This window comes from Cornus florida, unplaced genomic scaffold, assembly GCF_030987335.1.
Source record: "Cornus florida cultivar Cherokee Brave unplaced genomic scaffold, ASM3098733v1 CherokeeBrave_3.0.0_Hap2_Chr06, whole genome shotgun sequence".
Classification (NCBI taxonomy): Eukaryota; Viridiplantae; Streptophyta; class Magnoliopsida; order Cornales; family Cornaceae; genus Cornus; species Cornus florida.
The window spans coordinates 50322338-50341442 of NW_026775576.1; the positions used below are offsets into that span (position 1 = coordinate 50322338).

At 36.9% G+C, this 19105-nt stretch overlaps 1 protein-coding gene across 1 annotated transcript; it reads right to left on the reverse strand.

Moving 5' to 3' along the window:
* Window positions 1–13244: 13244 nt before the first annotated feature.
* On the reverse strand, window positions 13245–18217 carry LOC132311491 (uncharacterized). The gene is made up of 3 exons (XM_059809401.1): window positions 18044–18217; window positions 14565–14602; window positions 13245–13581 (listed from the first exon to the last, which is right to left on the reverse strand). Exons 1-3 carry the CDS (start codon window positions 18114–18116, stop codon window positions 13468–13470), a joined length of 225 nt encoding a protein of 74 aa, XP_059665384.1. The 5' UTR covers window positions 18117–18217; the 3' UTR covers window positions 13245–13467.
* Window positions 18218–19105: the final 888 nt, after the last annotated feature.

A 19105-nucleotide genomic window follows, 5' to 3' on the forward strand; every position in this document is an offset into this window, starting at 1 on the left:
CTTCGGGGCCCGCGTAGCACGCAAAACGAGGCAATGATTAAAATATTCCAGAAAAATCAAATAAATTCCAGAAATTAGAAAATAGGAAAAATCGGTAACGTTACAATCTCCCCAACTTCAAAAGATTTTGTCTCCGAAATCAACCCACCTCATGAGTGAAAGACGAAAAGACACAAAATCGGAGTACGTCTCCGTGAACCCCGCGCAACACACTATACTTCGAAACCCCAACACGAAAAGTCCAACATCCCATGTCACTCGCGACCCTACGTTTGTGACCCAACACAACCTCAACTGAACAGTGACCACTGCCACACGTAATCTCATCCCCCTTAACGCAAACTGGCATAAGGGCACACCCTATGCCGAACAAAATTATCAACCGCCATATGCATTCACCCGAGGCACAAGCCCCCAACCAAATTTGTGACTTCACTAAGTCCTGACCTTTGAGAACCAGTAGGATTGTCATCCTTCTAACTAAAACGTACCACCAATCGATACTAAATCCTTAAACCACGACTTCAGTCAACCCACACAACAACCTGCATCACGAAAAGAATCCTTCAATCCAGGTCACCACGTCACTCAACCATCTACTTCCGCACGTGAGATCAAGGGAAACACTCAACCCTAGTCAAAACCAACCCGATTTATAAAATTACACTAATGTTGTCCATACGAGACAATCCACCAGAAAACTGTTGGATCCCATACATAGTAGGTCCAACCAGTAGCGCCTCACACAATCCACGCTAAACATCTTAAGGCCCACAAGATAGTGGTTACAAAACCGCTCAATGAACCAATATACGAGCTCAACTCGCTATCCCAGGGATACTCTTTAAAACCATCTTTGATAACTACTGCCTTCAGTAACTACATCATAGCTGAACACCCACAACTGAAACCAAGGGAACCATTCGACCTATTAAAGGTACCATCAGATACCCGGAAAAACAGCACATCAGTATAGCTCAAGGATCAACTGATCTAACAACTGATACTCCTTGGACACGTAGTCCCATACCGAGTGCACTACCATCCACAACAAGTCACCTAAACACGTACAAAGAATATCATCACTGTAAGTGAGACTCACTCAAAAATGGAATCGTACTACTACACGTACGCAACGCACAACACCGTACTCTAACGGTTGCTAAGCATACTAAAATCAATGATCATTGACCTTTGACCCGACATTGTGTTAAAGAAAGACTGACTCAGGGAAATGGTTGGCCAGGCCATTCCCATCGTCCATCCGACCTCAACGCCAACGTTGTTCTTGTCCTCAGGTTCAATTCTCAAGTACACCTACGCACCAACTTCCACGTCTAACTCTAGACACACAGTCCAACCACCCTTAACACACAAGTCACCTCATAACTACTAGTTACTATCACTAATTCTAAGATCCTAAGAAAACGTACACACCGGTTGACAAGTCGCGTCTCACGCAACATTGATCATAACCTCTCAGAACGAATCCCACAAAACCAAGGACTTCACCTCCAACCATAGAGATAAGTCGAGCGATTTAGAATAAACCTTCATTCGGATTCCTCAACTAGGAGAGAGCTCTAAAAAGTTCTTTTGCCTGCTGACACGCACAACTCCTATGTGGAGATACAAAACTCACAAACAAGAAGGTCCTTGCCAGGACCAACACAAAAAGAAGGAAGATCAAGTCCCTCTACCGCAATAGAACAGAACACATATCTATCGATACCTTGCATAAGCTATGCCAAGAAAGAGGAACTAAATAGAGACGAAACAACTCGATCCGCAACTTGTACACTTAGCATCCATATACTCAAGAGAACAGTGCCCCTTCCCAAACACTAAAGCTAGACAACGACTCTTAAGACATTGCATCCCATCCTGTCCAAGCAGAACCTTAACAAGTGAAATTCCAAACATTCCGTTCGTAGTTACAAATAGGCAATGTTAACCACTACATCAATAACCTTTAAAGTAACATGACTAAAACCTTTCTGTCATTAATCCATCATTAAAACCATTACATAAGAGCTCAACTACTCACAAAATATATATCATTATCTAATAAAACTGTCTGGAATACTCATACAGTCTTACAAATACATCATTGCCTTAATACATAACGGGTACAACTGATACATCATCACAACTTAAAACTCATGCAAAACTCCTTGATCATCATCAACACCATCCGGTCCGGAACCACACTACAGGATATGTCCACCATTCTGGCACAGATGAATCCAACACTGCACAAAGTGTACGGGTACCTGTCCAAACTCACGGGTAGCCCCCATTACCAGAGCAACTGTGTGCAGGTACCTCCTGTCACACCCAAACTCGCAGGTATCCCCCGCTACCAGAACAACTGTGTGCAGGTACCTCCTGTCACACCCAAACTCGCAGGTATCCCCCACTACACAATTACAGGTAACCCCCGTTATAGAACTCGCAGGTATCCCCCGCTATACAATCACAGGTAACCCCCGTTACTGTATCGGACTCACAGGTATCCCTCGTTACAACATGACACGATGCACTGACAACAACATGACAAGAAGCATATATGATAATATGACATGACTACCCAATAACTATGCAACATGATTGACAAACTATTGTGCAACATGACTCACAGACAACCATGAAACACGACTTACAGACAACCATGCAACACAACATGACTCACAGGTAACCCCCGTTACAACATGACACAACTCACAGGTATCCCCCGTTACAACACATGCCGGCTCATAGGTGTCCCCCATTACAACCGACATGACTCACAGGTATCCCCCGTTACAATAGTCATAGGTAACCCCCGTTACAAAACTCACAGGTAACCCCCGTTACATCTAGCACAACTGTGCACAGGCAATTGCCTAATCTCACAGGTATCCCCCATTACACAAGAATCAATCACCATTATATCTCATCTCCTCTGTGGACAATCCCTCTTCATGTGGCCCGACTGACCACACCGAAAGCAAACTCCGGAACTAGGTCTATCAAGAGGACACTCCGCCTTGCGGTGTCCTGGCTGCTTACAATGATAACATATTAAGCTTGTCCTAGAAGGCTATGAAGAAACACCAACAATAGGAGTAGCACTTGCCGTTCGCCGCTCCTGAGTAAATAAGGAAACATCCGTGTGCCTCTTCCTGTCCCAACTCCTGGAAGGAGTACCCATACTCATACCTTGTTCATGAGAACCCACAGTACCACTCCTCTCTTGCCAATCCTTGGCTTCTGCGTCTACCATTAATGCTCTCATAACCGCTTCAGAATAATTCTTTAACCCCAAAAGTGTCAACCCTGGCCTAATAGAACGGTTTAGGCCATACACAAAATGCCATGTCTTCTCTTCCTCGTTCCCTAACACATCCGTAGCGAAATGTGAGAGAGAAGTGAACTTATTCTCTTACTCTGTTACTGACATGTCACCTTGCTTGAGACTATCAAATTGCGTCCTCAATTCTCGTCTCTTAGTCCGCGGGAAATACTTTTTAAAGAAAAGATTCTTGAATGTGTCCCAACTTATACTGTTAATATCATGCGCGTTAGTCATGGTCTTCTACCATGCTGCCGCGTTACTAACAAATTTATATGCAGCTAAGGTGATCTTCAATCGATCACCGAGCACTGCTATTACGCTGAAATGCTTTTCAACTTCATCCAACCAATCGTCCACTACCAATGGATCTGGACCTCCTTCAAATGTTACTTTCATGAGCTTGTTAAATTGAAGCAGATACTTAAGATTCCGCTCCATCTCCGTTTCCTGCGGCTAAATAGCCGGTTGCGGTACCACTTGAGGAATTGTGGTACTTGCAATTTTCTGAAAGGCTGAAGCTACAGCCCTTGCCACCAGAACTTCGTCCTCCAGTACTTGTGGATTATAATCCACCTCTCTTCCTCGGTCCTGTCCCATCGAAACCCTTTCTGGTTGGGATGGCCCTTCACCTGTTCGCTGTTCAACTTCATCCGGGTCCATCACTTTACGTAGTCTTTAAACACGGTTCTACAATGAAAACTAAATGATCAACAAGAATACATGAAGTAGCTCAATCCATGAGCTACGGTGCTCACACTATTCGTTCGATAGGAACTAAACATTCAGAAACATAGAAGTGATCAAGCTCCTCACGTACGTGGATCAAAACTTTTCGCAACTCAACATACAACACTGTCCTGAAACCTCAAACTCATCAACAATGAAACAAACTAGTCACGGGAACATCCACTCCCTAGTGGATGAATGACTACAACATGAATCTAGACGTACAACTACTTTCCAAAACAGGATCATATCTATCGTGCTCAATTACATGCAATAAGAACTCATATACATGCTTTGAATTATAATTACATTTAACAATTAAGCACATAGCCAACTAAGCATTCATTCATCATCAATAACAATTAACAATTAAACATGTAGCAAATCAAGCATGCTTTAGACAAATTTAATCATATAAGTAGCTGCACATATACATTTACATTTAACATTAACAGTTGATCATGCTTTTCCATTCAACAATTAATAAACTTAATGAGTAATGAATACGGAGACATATACTAAACATAGTAACATATAAGCAAATAAGCACATAGCAATAAGTTATGTTTTTGAACCAAAAAGTTATAATCACATAAGCATGCAATGTCGTCAAACCCAATTCTAACTCTTTTAGGTCAACCCTACCCGTCGTCCTTAGGTTTTCGAACCTAAAGCTCTGATACCATTCTGTAACGACCCAAATCCACTGGATCCGGGTCATTAAACGGGTCCTTACCCAACCCAGAATCATCCAAGGGTATTATGGTCCTTTCACGTTAAATTTATATATAACAGTCCAACAAGGACGAGATAGTCATTCGTCATAATTCTATTATTTTGAGACTTCAGGGGTATAATAGTCATTTACTTATATCACATAATAATTAAGATAAAGTCCGGGCAATATAGTCCTTTCCGTGGTTAAAATATAATTATTGAGTTTTATTGGGTCATAAAATAAATACTCGTAAAAATTTATGGAACAAGAATCTGTCGACGTGTACACATTATACGTTGACTGGTTTGGGTCACACACAGTGATTGGCTCACTGCCAATATACCGGTCGATGTGTGGGGTATTCACGTCGACTGGTTTGGGACATGTACAGTGAAAAACTCACTGTCAGGATACCGGTCGACGTGTGGAAAGCTACACGTCAATTGGTTCAAGCTATACGTCGACTGGTTCACGCTACGTGTCGACTGGTTCACGCTATACATCGATTGGTTCATGCTATACATCGATTGGTTTTGGGTTATCCACACTCGCAATTCTCACTGTCCCATATACATCAACTTTGATAACCAATCACCCAATTACCACCATTGCACGTGTACACGTATTTATATACAATTCAAAACCCAATACGATAACAATATTGGTAATAAATATTTTGAATGATACATAACACGTTCCAAGAAAATGCACCAAACAGGATTTTGTGAGATTATATTTAATTACATCCCCAAATACAAGTCCAATACATCATTTAAAGACCGAAATACAAAAGTCTCATTTTATACAAGGAATTAAATTCAAGAGTAGGGCCTCCATGGCCAAAATTTACATAGCTTTGGTATAAATAAATAAAAATGAAGTCCTATCTACATTGATATCCATGGATGTACATCAATTACCGGCTTATCTCCAAGTCCCTGAAAAATGTTAATATTGATAGGGTGAGCTCAATAGCTCAGTAGAGTAAAGCCTAAATCACATTCTTAAAAATCCTGTGAACCACAACCAAAGAATGGGAATCAAAGAAAAGGGATCATGGGATTAAATCATTTCAACATTCATGGAATTCACAATTTCACAAGTTGTACCATCAAATATGAAATGCAATGTCTCCTTCTTTCTTTCCACATTAACCTTCATCTTCCCAACTCACCCTCATGCCGTGAATATGCATGTCATACAACCATTCATTATTATACAAGTCATAATTTACATTTAAGTTATCATACTAAACATCCAAACCCAGAAATTGATGACATAGACCATACTTTTACATTTTCTCATAGAAAAATAGCATGCTTGGCACAAAAACAAGAAATCATCATTTTCTCATCCTTCAACAATTAAGTCATCACAATTCATGCTTAACATCACAACCAAAATTTAAAAAATAATAATAATAATAATAATAATAATAAGCATGCTTCACAACCTTAAAATTATCGTGCAAGGAGGTATATAGAAACTCACTAAAACCATAGGAATTTGTAAGTTAGACTTCCCCTACCTCAAGATAGAAACTCAAGCTCCAAGTTCCAAATTCAAATCCCACCAAAAGCTTGTAATACCCGTACCAAAACGTAGCCCTTGCAATGCTCTACAATTTGCTAACTCTTGCTTAACCCGAATCTTTATCTAGCATGAAGAAATTTTTGAGAGGAGGGAGAGAGTAATGTAGAGAGAAAAAGAATATAGGGAAAGAGAACTTGTGGGATGTTCGAAAATGAGGGAAGAAGGAAGGAAATGGTTCAAATGAAGACACATCATTATCTCTAGAATTCTCTAGGTGGTTTGAAGAGTCAAAATGACAATAATGCCCCCTAATCTTCTTCATATTAGCAACCATGCCATAAAATATCCTCCTCCAATCAATACCACTAATACAATATACATACATGTATAAATATACACTTACACATATGAAATGCCGATAACGCCCTTCGGGGCCCGCGTGGCATGCAAAACGAGGCAAGGATTAAAATACTCCAAAAAAATCAAATAAATTCCAGAAATTAGAAAATAGGAAAAATCGGTAACATTACAATGACAAACTCAAAAAATTAAGCTTGGACTCGATTTGTCATTATTTTGAAAAGTTTAAACTCAACTCGTTTAATAACAAAAGTCTTTCGATTCGATAAACAAAAGTCCTTCGGTTCGATTTGAGCTTGTGTTTAACATTATTTTAATTCATTCATTAACTTATAGAAGCCTACACAATCTTATGTTTCATAAATATATGTCCATGAGCTCACATTATGAGCCTATACAACACTAATACAAGACTTTCGTGATCCTATGCAGCCATATGAGCATTCACAAATATATATGAGCCTAGCTCATGTTCACTAGCTAAGCTCAATATTGTTTAGGATCGGCTCTGTTGGATTGGGTGGAAAGAACATGCCTTTTATGGGATTCGGCACCAGGTTCCACCCATGCAAGGAGTGGCATTGTGTGCTACGCCAACCAACAATTCCTCCCCCACGCGATGGCTCTATTGCAAATCGAACCCATGACCCCGACTCTGATACCATTTGTTGGATCGAGTCCTACCATCTCATATAAAAACTAATTGGTGTCCAGTGTGGGAAGGACACACCTTTTATGAGATTCGACACTAGAGCCCACCCGTGCAAGCAGCGGCTTTATATGCTCCACCAGCCAACATGCTCATTTACTAAAAGAGCATAGAAATCGAGCTCGGTTCATTTGCTTAACAAACGAGTCCCAAACAGCTAGTCTTAGACAAATGAGTCCCCAACCTAGTCTTAAACGAGCCTAACCCGAGCTATTGATGAACAACTTGGTTCATTTGCAATCAATCCTCTGTTCGGAAGCACGAATACGGATACAAGGTGCATATAAGATACGATACGGACATGATGATACAACAAGCCTCAAAAAAAAGGATACGGGTACGGAAAGATACAACAAATAATAATAATAATAATAATAATAATAATAATAATAATAATAAATACATTTTTTATATACAAAAAAATACATTTTTTAATCAATTTCCTATAATATTATGAATCTAAATGCAATCATTAATATAACAAAAGAGTTTGTTTCACAACACATAAAACAAGCATCCATAATAATTACTTAATAAATTTGAACTTTTCTTAACAAATATACTATATTATTATTGTTGAAAAGTAGTGTTTTAATGTTCAAAACTTGTTAAAAATGTGCTATGAAGTATTTGAGAAGAGAAGTATTGAATGTATAGTATTGATTACTTCTTAGAAATAAAAAAAATATTTTAAAATTATGAATACGTGAAAAAAGTATCAGACACATATTTGTGAGCATTCAAAAATTATCGATATTCGACACGTATTCGACATATGTACGTGGCTCTCATAGTGCTTCCTAAGTCAAACGCGAGTATGAGTTTGAAGGTGGTCATTGTGTACTTTAAATGTCAAAATGTATGCTTGTACCCAATCAGTTGTTGAGGACAATGCGAAAGGTTGATCAATGGCATTTTTCTTTTCTCTGATATTGGTAATATCAATTCTACAAGTGGCAATACAACAAATAAAAGAGTCCAAGTGATTCCAAGATCTTTGAATTCTAGTACAATATTTGGAATGAGACAGACGTGGAGGCTTCTTCTCAACCTAACCAACCAAAGTCAGTCTCTCCTATTTGTCAGCTTCTATCAACTCAACAGCACCTCCCTTTCTTTACTAAATTTGTTTCTTTCATACCATTATACAAATTCTTAGGCCGGCCATTGAGTTTCTATATATATATATATATATATATATATTACTACTCTATATCTGTACTGATGCTTTTGTATCTACTACAGGCCCAAGACGGCCAAATACACTTTTCTTCACCTTCCACCAAAAACCCATCTCAGTTTAGTTCTTCTGATCATGTTCTTACCCTCCATTGACATTTAACATTTATCCAAGTTCTTTAGAAAATTTCAAATGGTGGGTGGTCTTCTAACTGCTCTTTTACTTTATATTCTTCCTCGGTTTCCCTGTTTATCCCCGGATGAAACCTCTTTCGGTCTTGCTTACAATGGAGGGAAGATCATGACGGAGCCAGTCACTGTTTCTCTTCTATGGTTAGGCACCGAGTGGCAAAAATCCGGTCAACAAGCCATACGAAATGCTATAACTTCTTTAACTTCATCGCGGTATCATGTCAAGGATTCCGAGGTACCAACGTTGGGAAACTGGTGGGAGATCATTCGACAGTATAGAGATGGTTCTGACACTCCTGTGACGGATAGAGTGGACTTGGGTGCCGAGTGCTTCTACACAGGTTTGCAGCTCAACATGACACGAGACCAAGTGATTGGGATTGGACAATCGGTCTTTAACATGACATCCGTTGATGGTTTTGCCGGGAACTTGACTTGTACTCAACTTTTCGAAGTCAATGACAATGCTATCTACCTTCTCGTGTTTTCTCACACGGTGATGTTTCTACCTGGAGAGGAGCAGAAGCTACTGACGCGTTTTTGTAGTGGGAATTTTGAAGTAGAGGTTTCTGCAGGAGTGAATGTGACGATGGCGTGGGCAAGAGCCCCACAGAATCCTGATGATCAGTGTTCAACTTTCTTCCAAGGGGAGTTCTACCTGGGGCCGCCAAACGGTGATGAACAGATAGATAGCTTGGTGGGTAATACGCTGGCTAAGATCGCGGAGGAGGTTACTGATAGAGATGGAAGAGGGTGGACTAGCAATGATGGAAATGACCGGACCGTTAGTAGTTCTTGCGCTTCTATACTTCAGGGTGACAAAGATGGTACTCCTCTGTTCCGGGATTTAGAGAGGAATGTGAGTTTTAATGTAGTTGGTTTGAATGGCTATAGATACATAGTGAGATACATTTGGGACCAGAACATCATGAATTGTGCCTTGAAACCTTCAGGTACTGTGTGTATGTATGTGTGCGCGTGTTTGTGTGTGTTAATAACTTCTTATGAGCTATCATACACTCTAACTAGACTTAACATGGAGCTGCATTACTGTGTGTGTGTGTGTGTGTGTGTGTATGTGTTGACTTCTTATGAGCTACCATATACTCTAACTAGACTTTAACATGGAGCTGCATTACTGTGTGTGTATGTGTGTGTGTGTGTGGTCTATTTGCTCAGCTCTAGTCCCTTGTTTACTGTAACATATCTTTAGCTCTAAAGCTTTTTATTGTGACTTCAAATAGTCATTCCCTAGTTGGATAGAGGTTCTGTTGAGTAGAATTATCATGCAACCTTCTCAGTGACAAGAAAGTCTTTAGTTGTTTTTCGATGTTCATATTTCTTGAAATTATAACTAAATTTTGTATCTACAGAGACATGTGGGAGTAATGCACTTATGTTCAGACAGCCCAAAGGATATTTAAATGCAGGTATCATATCGAATCACACTAACGGCTTGCAGCCATATCCCCCAAACCAGAAATGCCGGTGGAAGATCCAGTACCCTACTGCAAAGTTCATCAGTTTTACCGTCAACTACTTCTCAGTTGCAGCAGACAGCGATGACCAACTCATAATTTGCGAGTCAGATTCAAGTTCTGCACAATGCTCAATTTTTCACTCAAATAACGTAAAGTTTAACAAGAACATCAAGGTTATGGGCTCAAAAGCCTTTGTTAAGTTCGTGAGTGGCAATCGTGTATCTTCTGAGTCAAGAGGATGGGAGCTCAGATATTCTGCAGGTAAGCTAAAATCAGTTAATTTCTATCTTATTCATTGTTTTTTAGCTGAAAATTAAATCTACATACTCGGAAAATTTTAGGACTATGTGATGGGAAGAAAGATATTTATGATCATGAAGGTGCTATTGGCTACAAATCAGCTACCGGCCTTTCCTACATAGAAGGACTAAGTTGCCGATGGATCCTCCATGGAAAAGCAGGAACTGTTGTCACTTTGAGCTTTACTCGTATTAACATCACGAAAGACTTTGATTTTCTCGCTGTATATAATGGCACGAAGCAGCAGATGGCTAACTTCACTGGGATTTACTCGGGTTCTAATCTCCCACAAATGAACTTGACAGGTGAGGTTATGATAGCATTTGCCACCCAGACAGAAAATGGTGAAGGGTGGTCAGCTAACTTCTACATAGCCTCCCCAATTGATCGGAACAGAAAAACACTAATCATGGTCATCATCATCACTCTAGGAGTCGTAGCAATAACCTTTTCTCTCGGATTACTTGCATTAGCTTTGGTGAGAAGGAGAAGAAAGCACACAAACAGGATGGACTTGAATGGGAACTCTATGTTAGTCAGGGCAGAGGTTAATGGGGAGGAAAGCCGAATTGGTGAGGGCCCTTCTTCAATCGTGTACAAAGCAGTTTCGACAGATGGGATTTCCATCGCGATCAAATCTTCAAAACAATCAAACACAAGAACAGATTTAGAGGAGGAGATTCTGCTCAAGACTTGTCATCCAAACATCATTTCCTTAGTGGGATATGCTGAAGATAGTACTCGTGGACGGCATTTAGTGTTCGAGTACATGGGTAGGGGAAGCTTGAGTTGGAACTTGAAAGAAAACGGAGGAACACTTGGTTGGGAGAAGAGGCTGACAGTTGCAAGACAAATTTCCTCAGCTATTCAAATGCTGCATATGTACTTAAAGCCACCGGTATATCATGGAAACATAACGTCGGAAAACATTCTACTTGATGTGGACTACAATGCAAAACTAGGAGGATTCAGGGCTGCAAATTACTGCACACATGATGGTACTAATCCTGAAATGCCACCAGAAATGGTGCAAGATATTTGGAGTTTCGGGCTGCTACTAGTTGAGCTTCTGAAAGGGGAGGCTGCAGTGGATAGAAATGATTCTTCCGAGTTTTCTGACAGTTTTGAAGAGATCAATGAGCTTCTTGGGGGTCAAGAATGGCTTGATCCGAGATTGGGTATTCCCGAGGAAGAACGAAAGATCATGGGGCTGGCAAAGCTGGGAGAAATTGCAAAATGGTGCATCTCCGGGAGCCGGGGAGTTGGAGGAGATGGAAGTGGCCCTAAGATAGGGGAGGTAGTGTCAAGTTTGAAACAGGTAGAGCAATTGTTCTGCTCTGCACCAAGTTAGGGTAAAAAGAACTTGTTTCTGGTAAAGCATATGGAGATATAGAAAACATTTGTGCATCTTTATATGTTCTTGTAAGTTGTAAATCTATGCTTCCATGGAGCTTTTTTAGATCCATATGTATATGATTTAATAAAGATTTTGAGTGTTTTAGCTGCAGAAATCAGTATTGGGAAAGATCCATAATTTCTATTGTATATATTATTAATATATATTAATTACATGTTATAATTTTGATGGCATTTTATAACTTGATTATGTATCTAGTAACTTTTATTTAACTTGTAAATTTTTAAAAGGGAGATGACATTGCATCCAAAAAAAAATTAATCTATGACACTCCGGTTCTTAAAATAAGGTATTTTAAAGTAAAAATTGAAAGTGTTTTATACTTGTGTTGGAGTGCTGAAATAATTTTCCATTAGAGAATTGTTTACCAAGTAAAAATAGCAACCTTTTCGTCAATTCACAACACACTTGCAATTCTTTATTCAAACCATGTTCCTGGACTTTTCTTTTATTTATTTATTTATTATTTATTATTTTATTTTTTCCCTACTGTCTCTTGTGTTTGTTTGTCAAAAATTTTAAAAGACGTGTGCTGAAATTGTTTTAGCATACATAGCATGCTCTCCAGTTGGTCAAAGAGTAACTTGTTGCAAAGCAAATAAATAAGCTATTAATATAGTATTATAAAGGTGTAAGCATGATCTAAGTCACATAAAGCGTAGGAGCAAGAGCGAATTTAAGAACCAGAGCGCGAAAACAACAAAATTAAGTTACAAATAGTAAAAATTAGGGCAAAATCACACGCAGAGCGTTAGAGCGACACAAGAAAATGATATTCAAGCCTACATTATTTGTCAAAGTGAAACCGTTGTGACCATTGATAAGCTATTATTTTAGGCCAACTTCATCCCCATTGTTTGCCGTATCAGCTGATACGGTTACACACCTCCATGAACCAATCCCAGCATATTTCAAGTCATCTTAATCTACAACAAAGAACTTCTTGGTTTCCGGCTGCCACAATAAGGTTTAGATCATCAGGAATCTGACCTAAAAGTTCAATGACTTCTCTCATCCACCTTCAACATACCCTACGAATAATTTCTATCAATTTTTCTTCTTTTTTTCCCCTGTATGTGGACTCTCAAGAGTCTGAAATTCGACCCCATCATCTCACCAGATTATCTTCAGATCAGAAATTCAAATTCGAACACCGGATTATATGAATCTAGAAAAAGTCACATACTCACATACCAACATAAGACGGTTGACGTCGAAATACATCGAAGAAAAAACAGAACAATTGTAGTTGAAAATTTCGATACTCAACAAGTGACAGAAAACACCATGCAGAAATGCAAAGAAACTTCCGTTGAAATAAAAATTCTAAACATCATTAAGAGTTTTTGAGAACTCCAACAATGACAGACATGCAAAACACCACATATGAAGAGTGGTTAATCGCGATAACACCATTCTAAGCTATTTGTCTACAGGCATGTATATCCAACTCAACCAATAGTTCGTAAGCAAAACAGAATACAAAATAACTTATTTGGTAAACTCAAACACGGCTTAGTGAGACTTCCCACAGTGTATCAAGCTCCCAGCACCCAAGAAAAGACCAAAGGCCGCAGCACTGCCTAGTGTGCTTCGTCCAATATGCCTGATTTTCAGAAGCCCTGGAATCTGCATTTCCGGAAATAAAAAGAACAAAAACATAAATATAAGTGGCAATTTTGGAAGAAAAAGATTATTACACACACTTTTATATGATAAGCTATTGGGCAATGTCTTAGAATCAGGACCATAAATCAAGGGGGGAAAAAAATTGAATCTCTCTCCCCCCCTCTCTCTCTCTGTGTAGAATAAAATCAAAGAAAACAAAATAAAATTTGCCTCTCTAACCGGGGTAATAACACAGGATACTCAAGCAACTTAGCTGGCACAATTAGTTAGAATAAGGTTACCTTGAGCAGGAAAAAGGCAGTGCTTATGTGACTAGAAGGCATTCTAGTCAAATCCATTATTATACGAGAACATATGACAGAATTGTTCTCAAGGTTAACTCTTGAAAAAGCCTACGATCAGTGGAGAAATCTTCATTACTTGTGAAAAATAAGTAATTTAATCTTCATGGACAATGTGATGGAAAGAAGCACCTGTGGGTGAATGTCTTCGGTAAGTTGATTTGAGAGTTTCACATATTCAACTCGGATTACACTATATATTTCTTTTCTAGTGGTGATGGCTGGATTTGAAATTCAGCCTTATACAGATATGAAATTGGTGATGGTTTCAGAAGTATCTCAGTCATCCTTTAGGGAAAGGCTAGTTTCTGGAACCGTGGAAGAAAAGGTATTCTATTGTCTAAACAAGTGAAGAAATCCTCTATTACCTCTGGATATAAGATTGCTCTTATTCAGAGCTGTCTTGCAAGTATCTCTATCTATTTCTTTTCTCCATTTTGGATTTCTACAACTGTTGCAGCATCACTTTAAATTTGACAATTGATTTTGTCTATGGTCTTAAAGATAGAATGTCTTCTTTTCTTTTCTTCTTTTTCTTTTCTTTTTTTTTTTCCCTTGTCAAGAACAACAAGTATAACAGAAAAATTAAAATATTTGCGTGGTCCCAAAACTCAAAGATTAAGAGCTTCTCGAAGATTGTACCTTGTACCTAATAGCCTCAAATGTTCCATAACAAGCACCTGTGCAGAAGCAAATGCATTAGATACACAGCCAAATAACAGTCACAATATCAATTGAATTATACGTAAAAGCATATGGGAGAGTGAACATATACATCATAATACATAAGAATCATATCTTCTTTCATGCTTATGAATCATTTGTATTCAATATATTCTACGTTCATGTTATTTGGCTTAAACCTGGAAAGATAGACAAGTATCTAATGGAACATACTGAAAATGTGGAACAAAGGCCTAATAAACAAAAAAATATCTATTAGATAAAATGGCTTCAAACATATACTGTATGGATTAAGATGGTATAATGTATGATTGTCCATATACGCATCCAATTAAAGGAGAAGTCACAGAGTACGAGGCTATAGTTTGAAATGATTTCTTATGAAGAGAAAATTGCAAGAAAGTCAAAATATTGAGGATATATAACATGTTAAAGAAGAAATCAATGATGATATGCCAATGTAAAAACCAAGGTTTGAAGAGACATTTGGGAGATTGCCTAGCTATGCTCAGTGGGACTCATCTAATTAGCACAAACAAAGACAACGGACGAGAACATTACAACTAAGGGGCATAAACGGTGAGAAGTGAATATATATATATATATATATATATATATATATATATATATATATATATAATTTTAAATACATCTATATATTATAAAAATAAAAAAATAAAAAAAATAAAAAATAAAAAAAACATATAACTTTAATAGAAATTTTCTAAAATACTACGGGTCATAGGGTCATTACCCAATGTGGTTTCCCCTTTCCAGCAATCAAGGGAGCTGGTTTGAAAGTGGCTACGCTCAGGAATCAAACATGCATTCTCATGCTTGCCTATCTGCTCTTATTATAAATTCTATTTTAACAGTAACGTGGAAGAAGAAGCTAGACAAATATCATAATCATCAGATTGTCACCAATCTCTATTATATTATTTTCATTACAATTACATTCTTTTCCTAAATAAAAAGTGTTCAGTGCATGCTTCACCTGTGCATTTGTGATAGCCATATGTAAAATGTCAAACCTTTTTTAAAAAAGAAAAGAAAAAAAAAAAAAAAAAAAAAAAAAAAAAAAAAAAGAAAAAAACATTTTCAAGGTGCTTTCATCACTTTATTCTGTCACCAAGAGCATCGACACGGGCAAATAATGACTTACTTTTGCTATTTAAGTCATGTCAACAAATGCCAGAGAAATTTTATCGAAAGAATGTTGTTAAAATTGGGATGTTGTGTTAAATCAACAAGGAAGTATCCAAGATTAGCTCGTAGGACCAGACAAGAATCATAAGACTCTACATAATGATAAAGATAACACGTAAAGTATTTGTGTATCCTAAGCATTACTAAGCTCCAAACGCAAAAAAAAGATATGGAATAACATGAACGAGAATTCAGAGCATTTGAACTTCTAAACCTTATATATTTATGTATATGCATATATTAGCATAAATTATTTAACTTATATAGGACTAATTATGGAAGCACGCTACGATAACAAATGTAAAATGCAAGATGAAAGAAGTTCTTGAATCCTAAAATAAATTCATATTGCATGAGGAAAATTAATTTAAAATACTCAAGACCATAGTTCGAAGATTAGGATGTCGATGCAGAGTAATAAACGTAGACACAAATCGAGCATAATGTAACGGAATTGGTTGTAGTAGTCATGATTTTTTTTCCCTTGACCTAGCATACAAGGATTAAAATGCACCCAGACATAATTTCTTACTACAAAAATCAATAAATATGTATCTTTAAAGAACCTTGCTCAAGGCAAACCATGAGAGGCTCCGTATCAGAGCTTATAACATAGGGGAAAAGATGAAAAATGAGTATTAAGATTTGTGCGAATAATATATCCAATTTTTTTTTATTTTTTGATAAGTACAAATAATATATCAAATTGATTTACTTGAAAAACTAATTGAGTTTTAGGGAGAGAGAGAGAGAGAGAGTTAATTCTTTTCTTTCTTTCACTTATCAAAGAAAAGGAGAGAGACAGAGCATTGAATTCAACAGCTTGAAGTAGTGTTTTTAAGGCAAAATGTTGTACCTTCGCTGCCTATCATACAAAATAACCAACCAAAAGATGGTTTCAGAAAAGAAAAGTAAAAAAATCGAGGGGAAACAATGTCTAACTTATACTAGTCAAAATAAGAAATAAATGGTCTAAATTAGTTGCGGTAACATTAATCACAAGCAGCCGCAAAGTAAAAAATAAGAAGAAAATTATGATGTTATTGCCCTGTTTAGGACATTTAAGATGGTCTGTGTTATTTTTTCAATATTGCTTGGGACTCTGACCCTTAAAATAAAAGATATACGTGAAAATGAAATTATAAGACTGCAGAATACAATCAACAGAATCAAGGTCGACTCAAGATCCTACAATTGCAATGATCTTACACAAAGTCCATAAGGATTCTACTCTACTGTGAATTTTCTGGAATCTGGATCCATTCAATATTTTTGGATCATAAGATCGTAGTATCCAGATTGAAGATTCAATTTCTAAAACGCTATGCGTTTAACTAACCAACATAATCATGGGCAGATCTAAGATATATGAACAAGAGTTTCCAATGAGTGTCCACACAGACATGGCTCCCCTACAGAAATGTACATCTTAAGTAGCTTACTTCTTTTTTCTTTCTTTTTTTTTTTTTTGACGAAGTAAGAATATAGTAGTTTACTTTTCCTTACAGGGTCTAATTTAGTAGCCAGTTGTTGCAATTCAAGAATGTTTTATTCTTTAAGCATGTAGTTTCACCTCAAACATATATAAGCAAGAAGGCACATTCCTTATAGCACAACTTCAATGTAATAGAAATTCATAAATTGCACTGCAATGATTCAGCAGGCCCAAGTTACCAATAATCTAGATGATGTCTACAACGTTCTAATGCGCACTGCACAAATACTGCAATTTGCAGAGATTGGATGAAGTCAAACATATATTTCAATTCAATTAATTTTAACAACAAAGCTTATCTGCCCAATACATACCTTCAGTCAACTTCTAATCCCTTGTGTTAACACAAACACATGTACATACACATACAAATACAAACATACACACGCATTAGCATTATAAAAGTTGCTTTTGTAATAATACAAAAATTGCCGACTCCCAGAAACTAAATTGAAGAACAAATCATGAAGCATATCTAATATAACAAGTCTAATAATTAGGAAATTCATCAATCATCATGCCAATGCTATTTCAGTGAAGTATTCAAGGAGTGAAACTAGGATTCTGAGAACTCGAAGGTACAATTTGTACCTAAGAAAAACAACAATCCACAACAAGTAACTACGAGTTTCATTTTTTTTTTTTTTTTTTCTTTCTCTTCTTTTTCCAGCGTTTTCTTACCAAACAAACGGAGATTAGGGTTTTGAAAAAAGAGATGGGAAAATGAAATTACCAACGGCGCCACCAAGAGCACCACCGATTGCAACGCCTGCGGCAATTCGAGTTAGACAGCTATCCTTCGCCATACCTATTTTCTCTCACTAGACTCTCCTTCCCTCCCTCTTTCTCTCTCTACAGAGTGGTGACTGAGGGTTTACTCGGGTTTTATTTAGTTTCAGATATATAAAAAGTATATAATATTGATCGATGAATCGGATATTTATAGCTCGGTACTCAAGTCCTAGACCGGGCTTAGACCGCTAGCAATTTTAAAAAGATTAATTCACGGACAAGAAATTCTTAAATCAATATATATATATATATATATATATATATTAAGTGTTATATGGCTGCCAAATTTAAAATTTGTAACTTTCAAAATTGTATTTTGAAGATCCTGGACGTGCTTAACAAGAAAAAATGCAATAGTATTTATGGTAAAAAAAAATATACATGCTAATAAAAGAATTATTGTAAAAAATGCAATAGTAATTATTCATTATTTGTTTTCATATAAATTGTGATAATTATTGTTTTATAATTTTTTATTTTATTTCAGTCATATTCTAATCTTAAATCGAAAGTGAAAGGGTGATGAAATGAAATTATAGTCGCAAAAGTTTTAAAAACATGTGTAGAGTTGCATATTTATTTATTTAGACTCACTAGATATAAATTTATTAATAAAATAGTTAAGTTAATTACCAATTATGTTACTATAATTTTGTCCTATTTAAAAATTCTTTCTTTCTTTCTTTCTTTTTTTTTTTCGTAAAACTTTTAATGCGTGTATTATATTCAACTAAAACTTAGACAAAGCTTTGTCAGATTTCATTCCCATAAAATCTTTCCACATGCAATTTTACCATTATTTTTTCCACATGCAATTTTAGCCTTATATTTTTTTAGACTCAGTGGTAAAATATTTATCAAGAAAAAAAATATTAAAACATAACAAAAATAATTTATTCAATAATTTTCAATAAGCTATTTTACACACCACCCGATGAATTCAACCTCATCCTTGACCTAGACCTTTGCTAAAATAAAATTTTGAAAAATATATTTTACATGT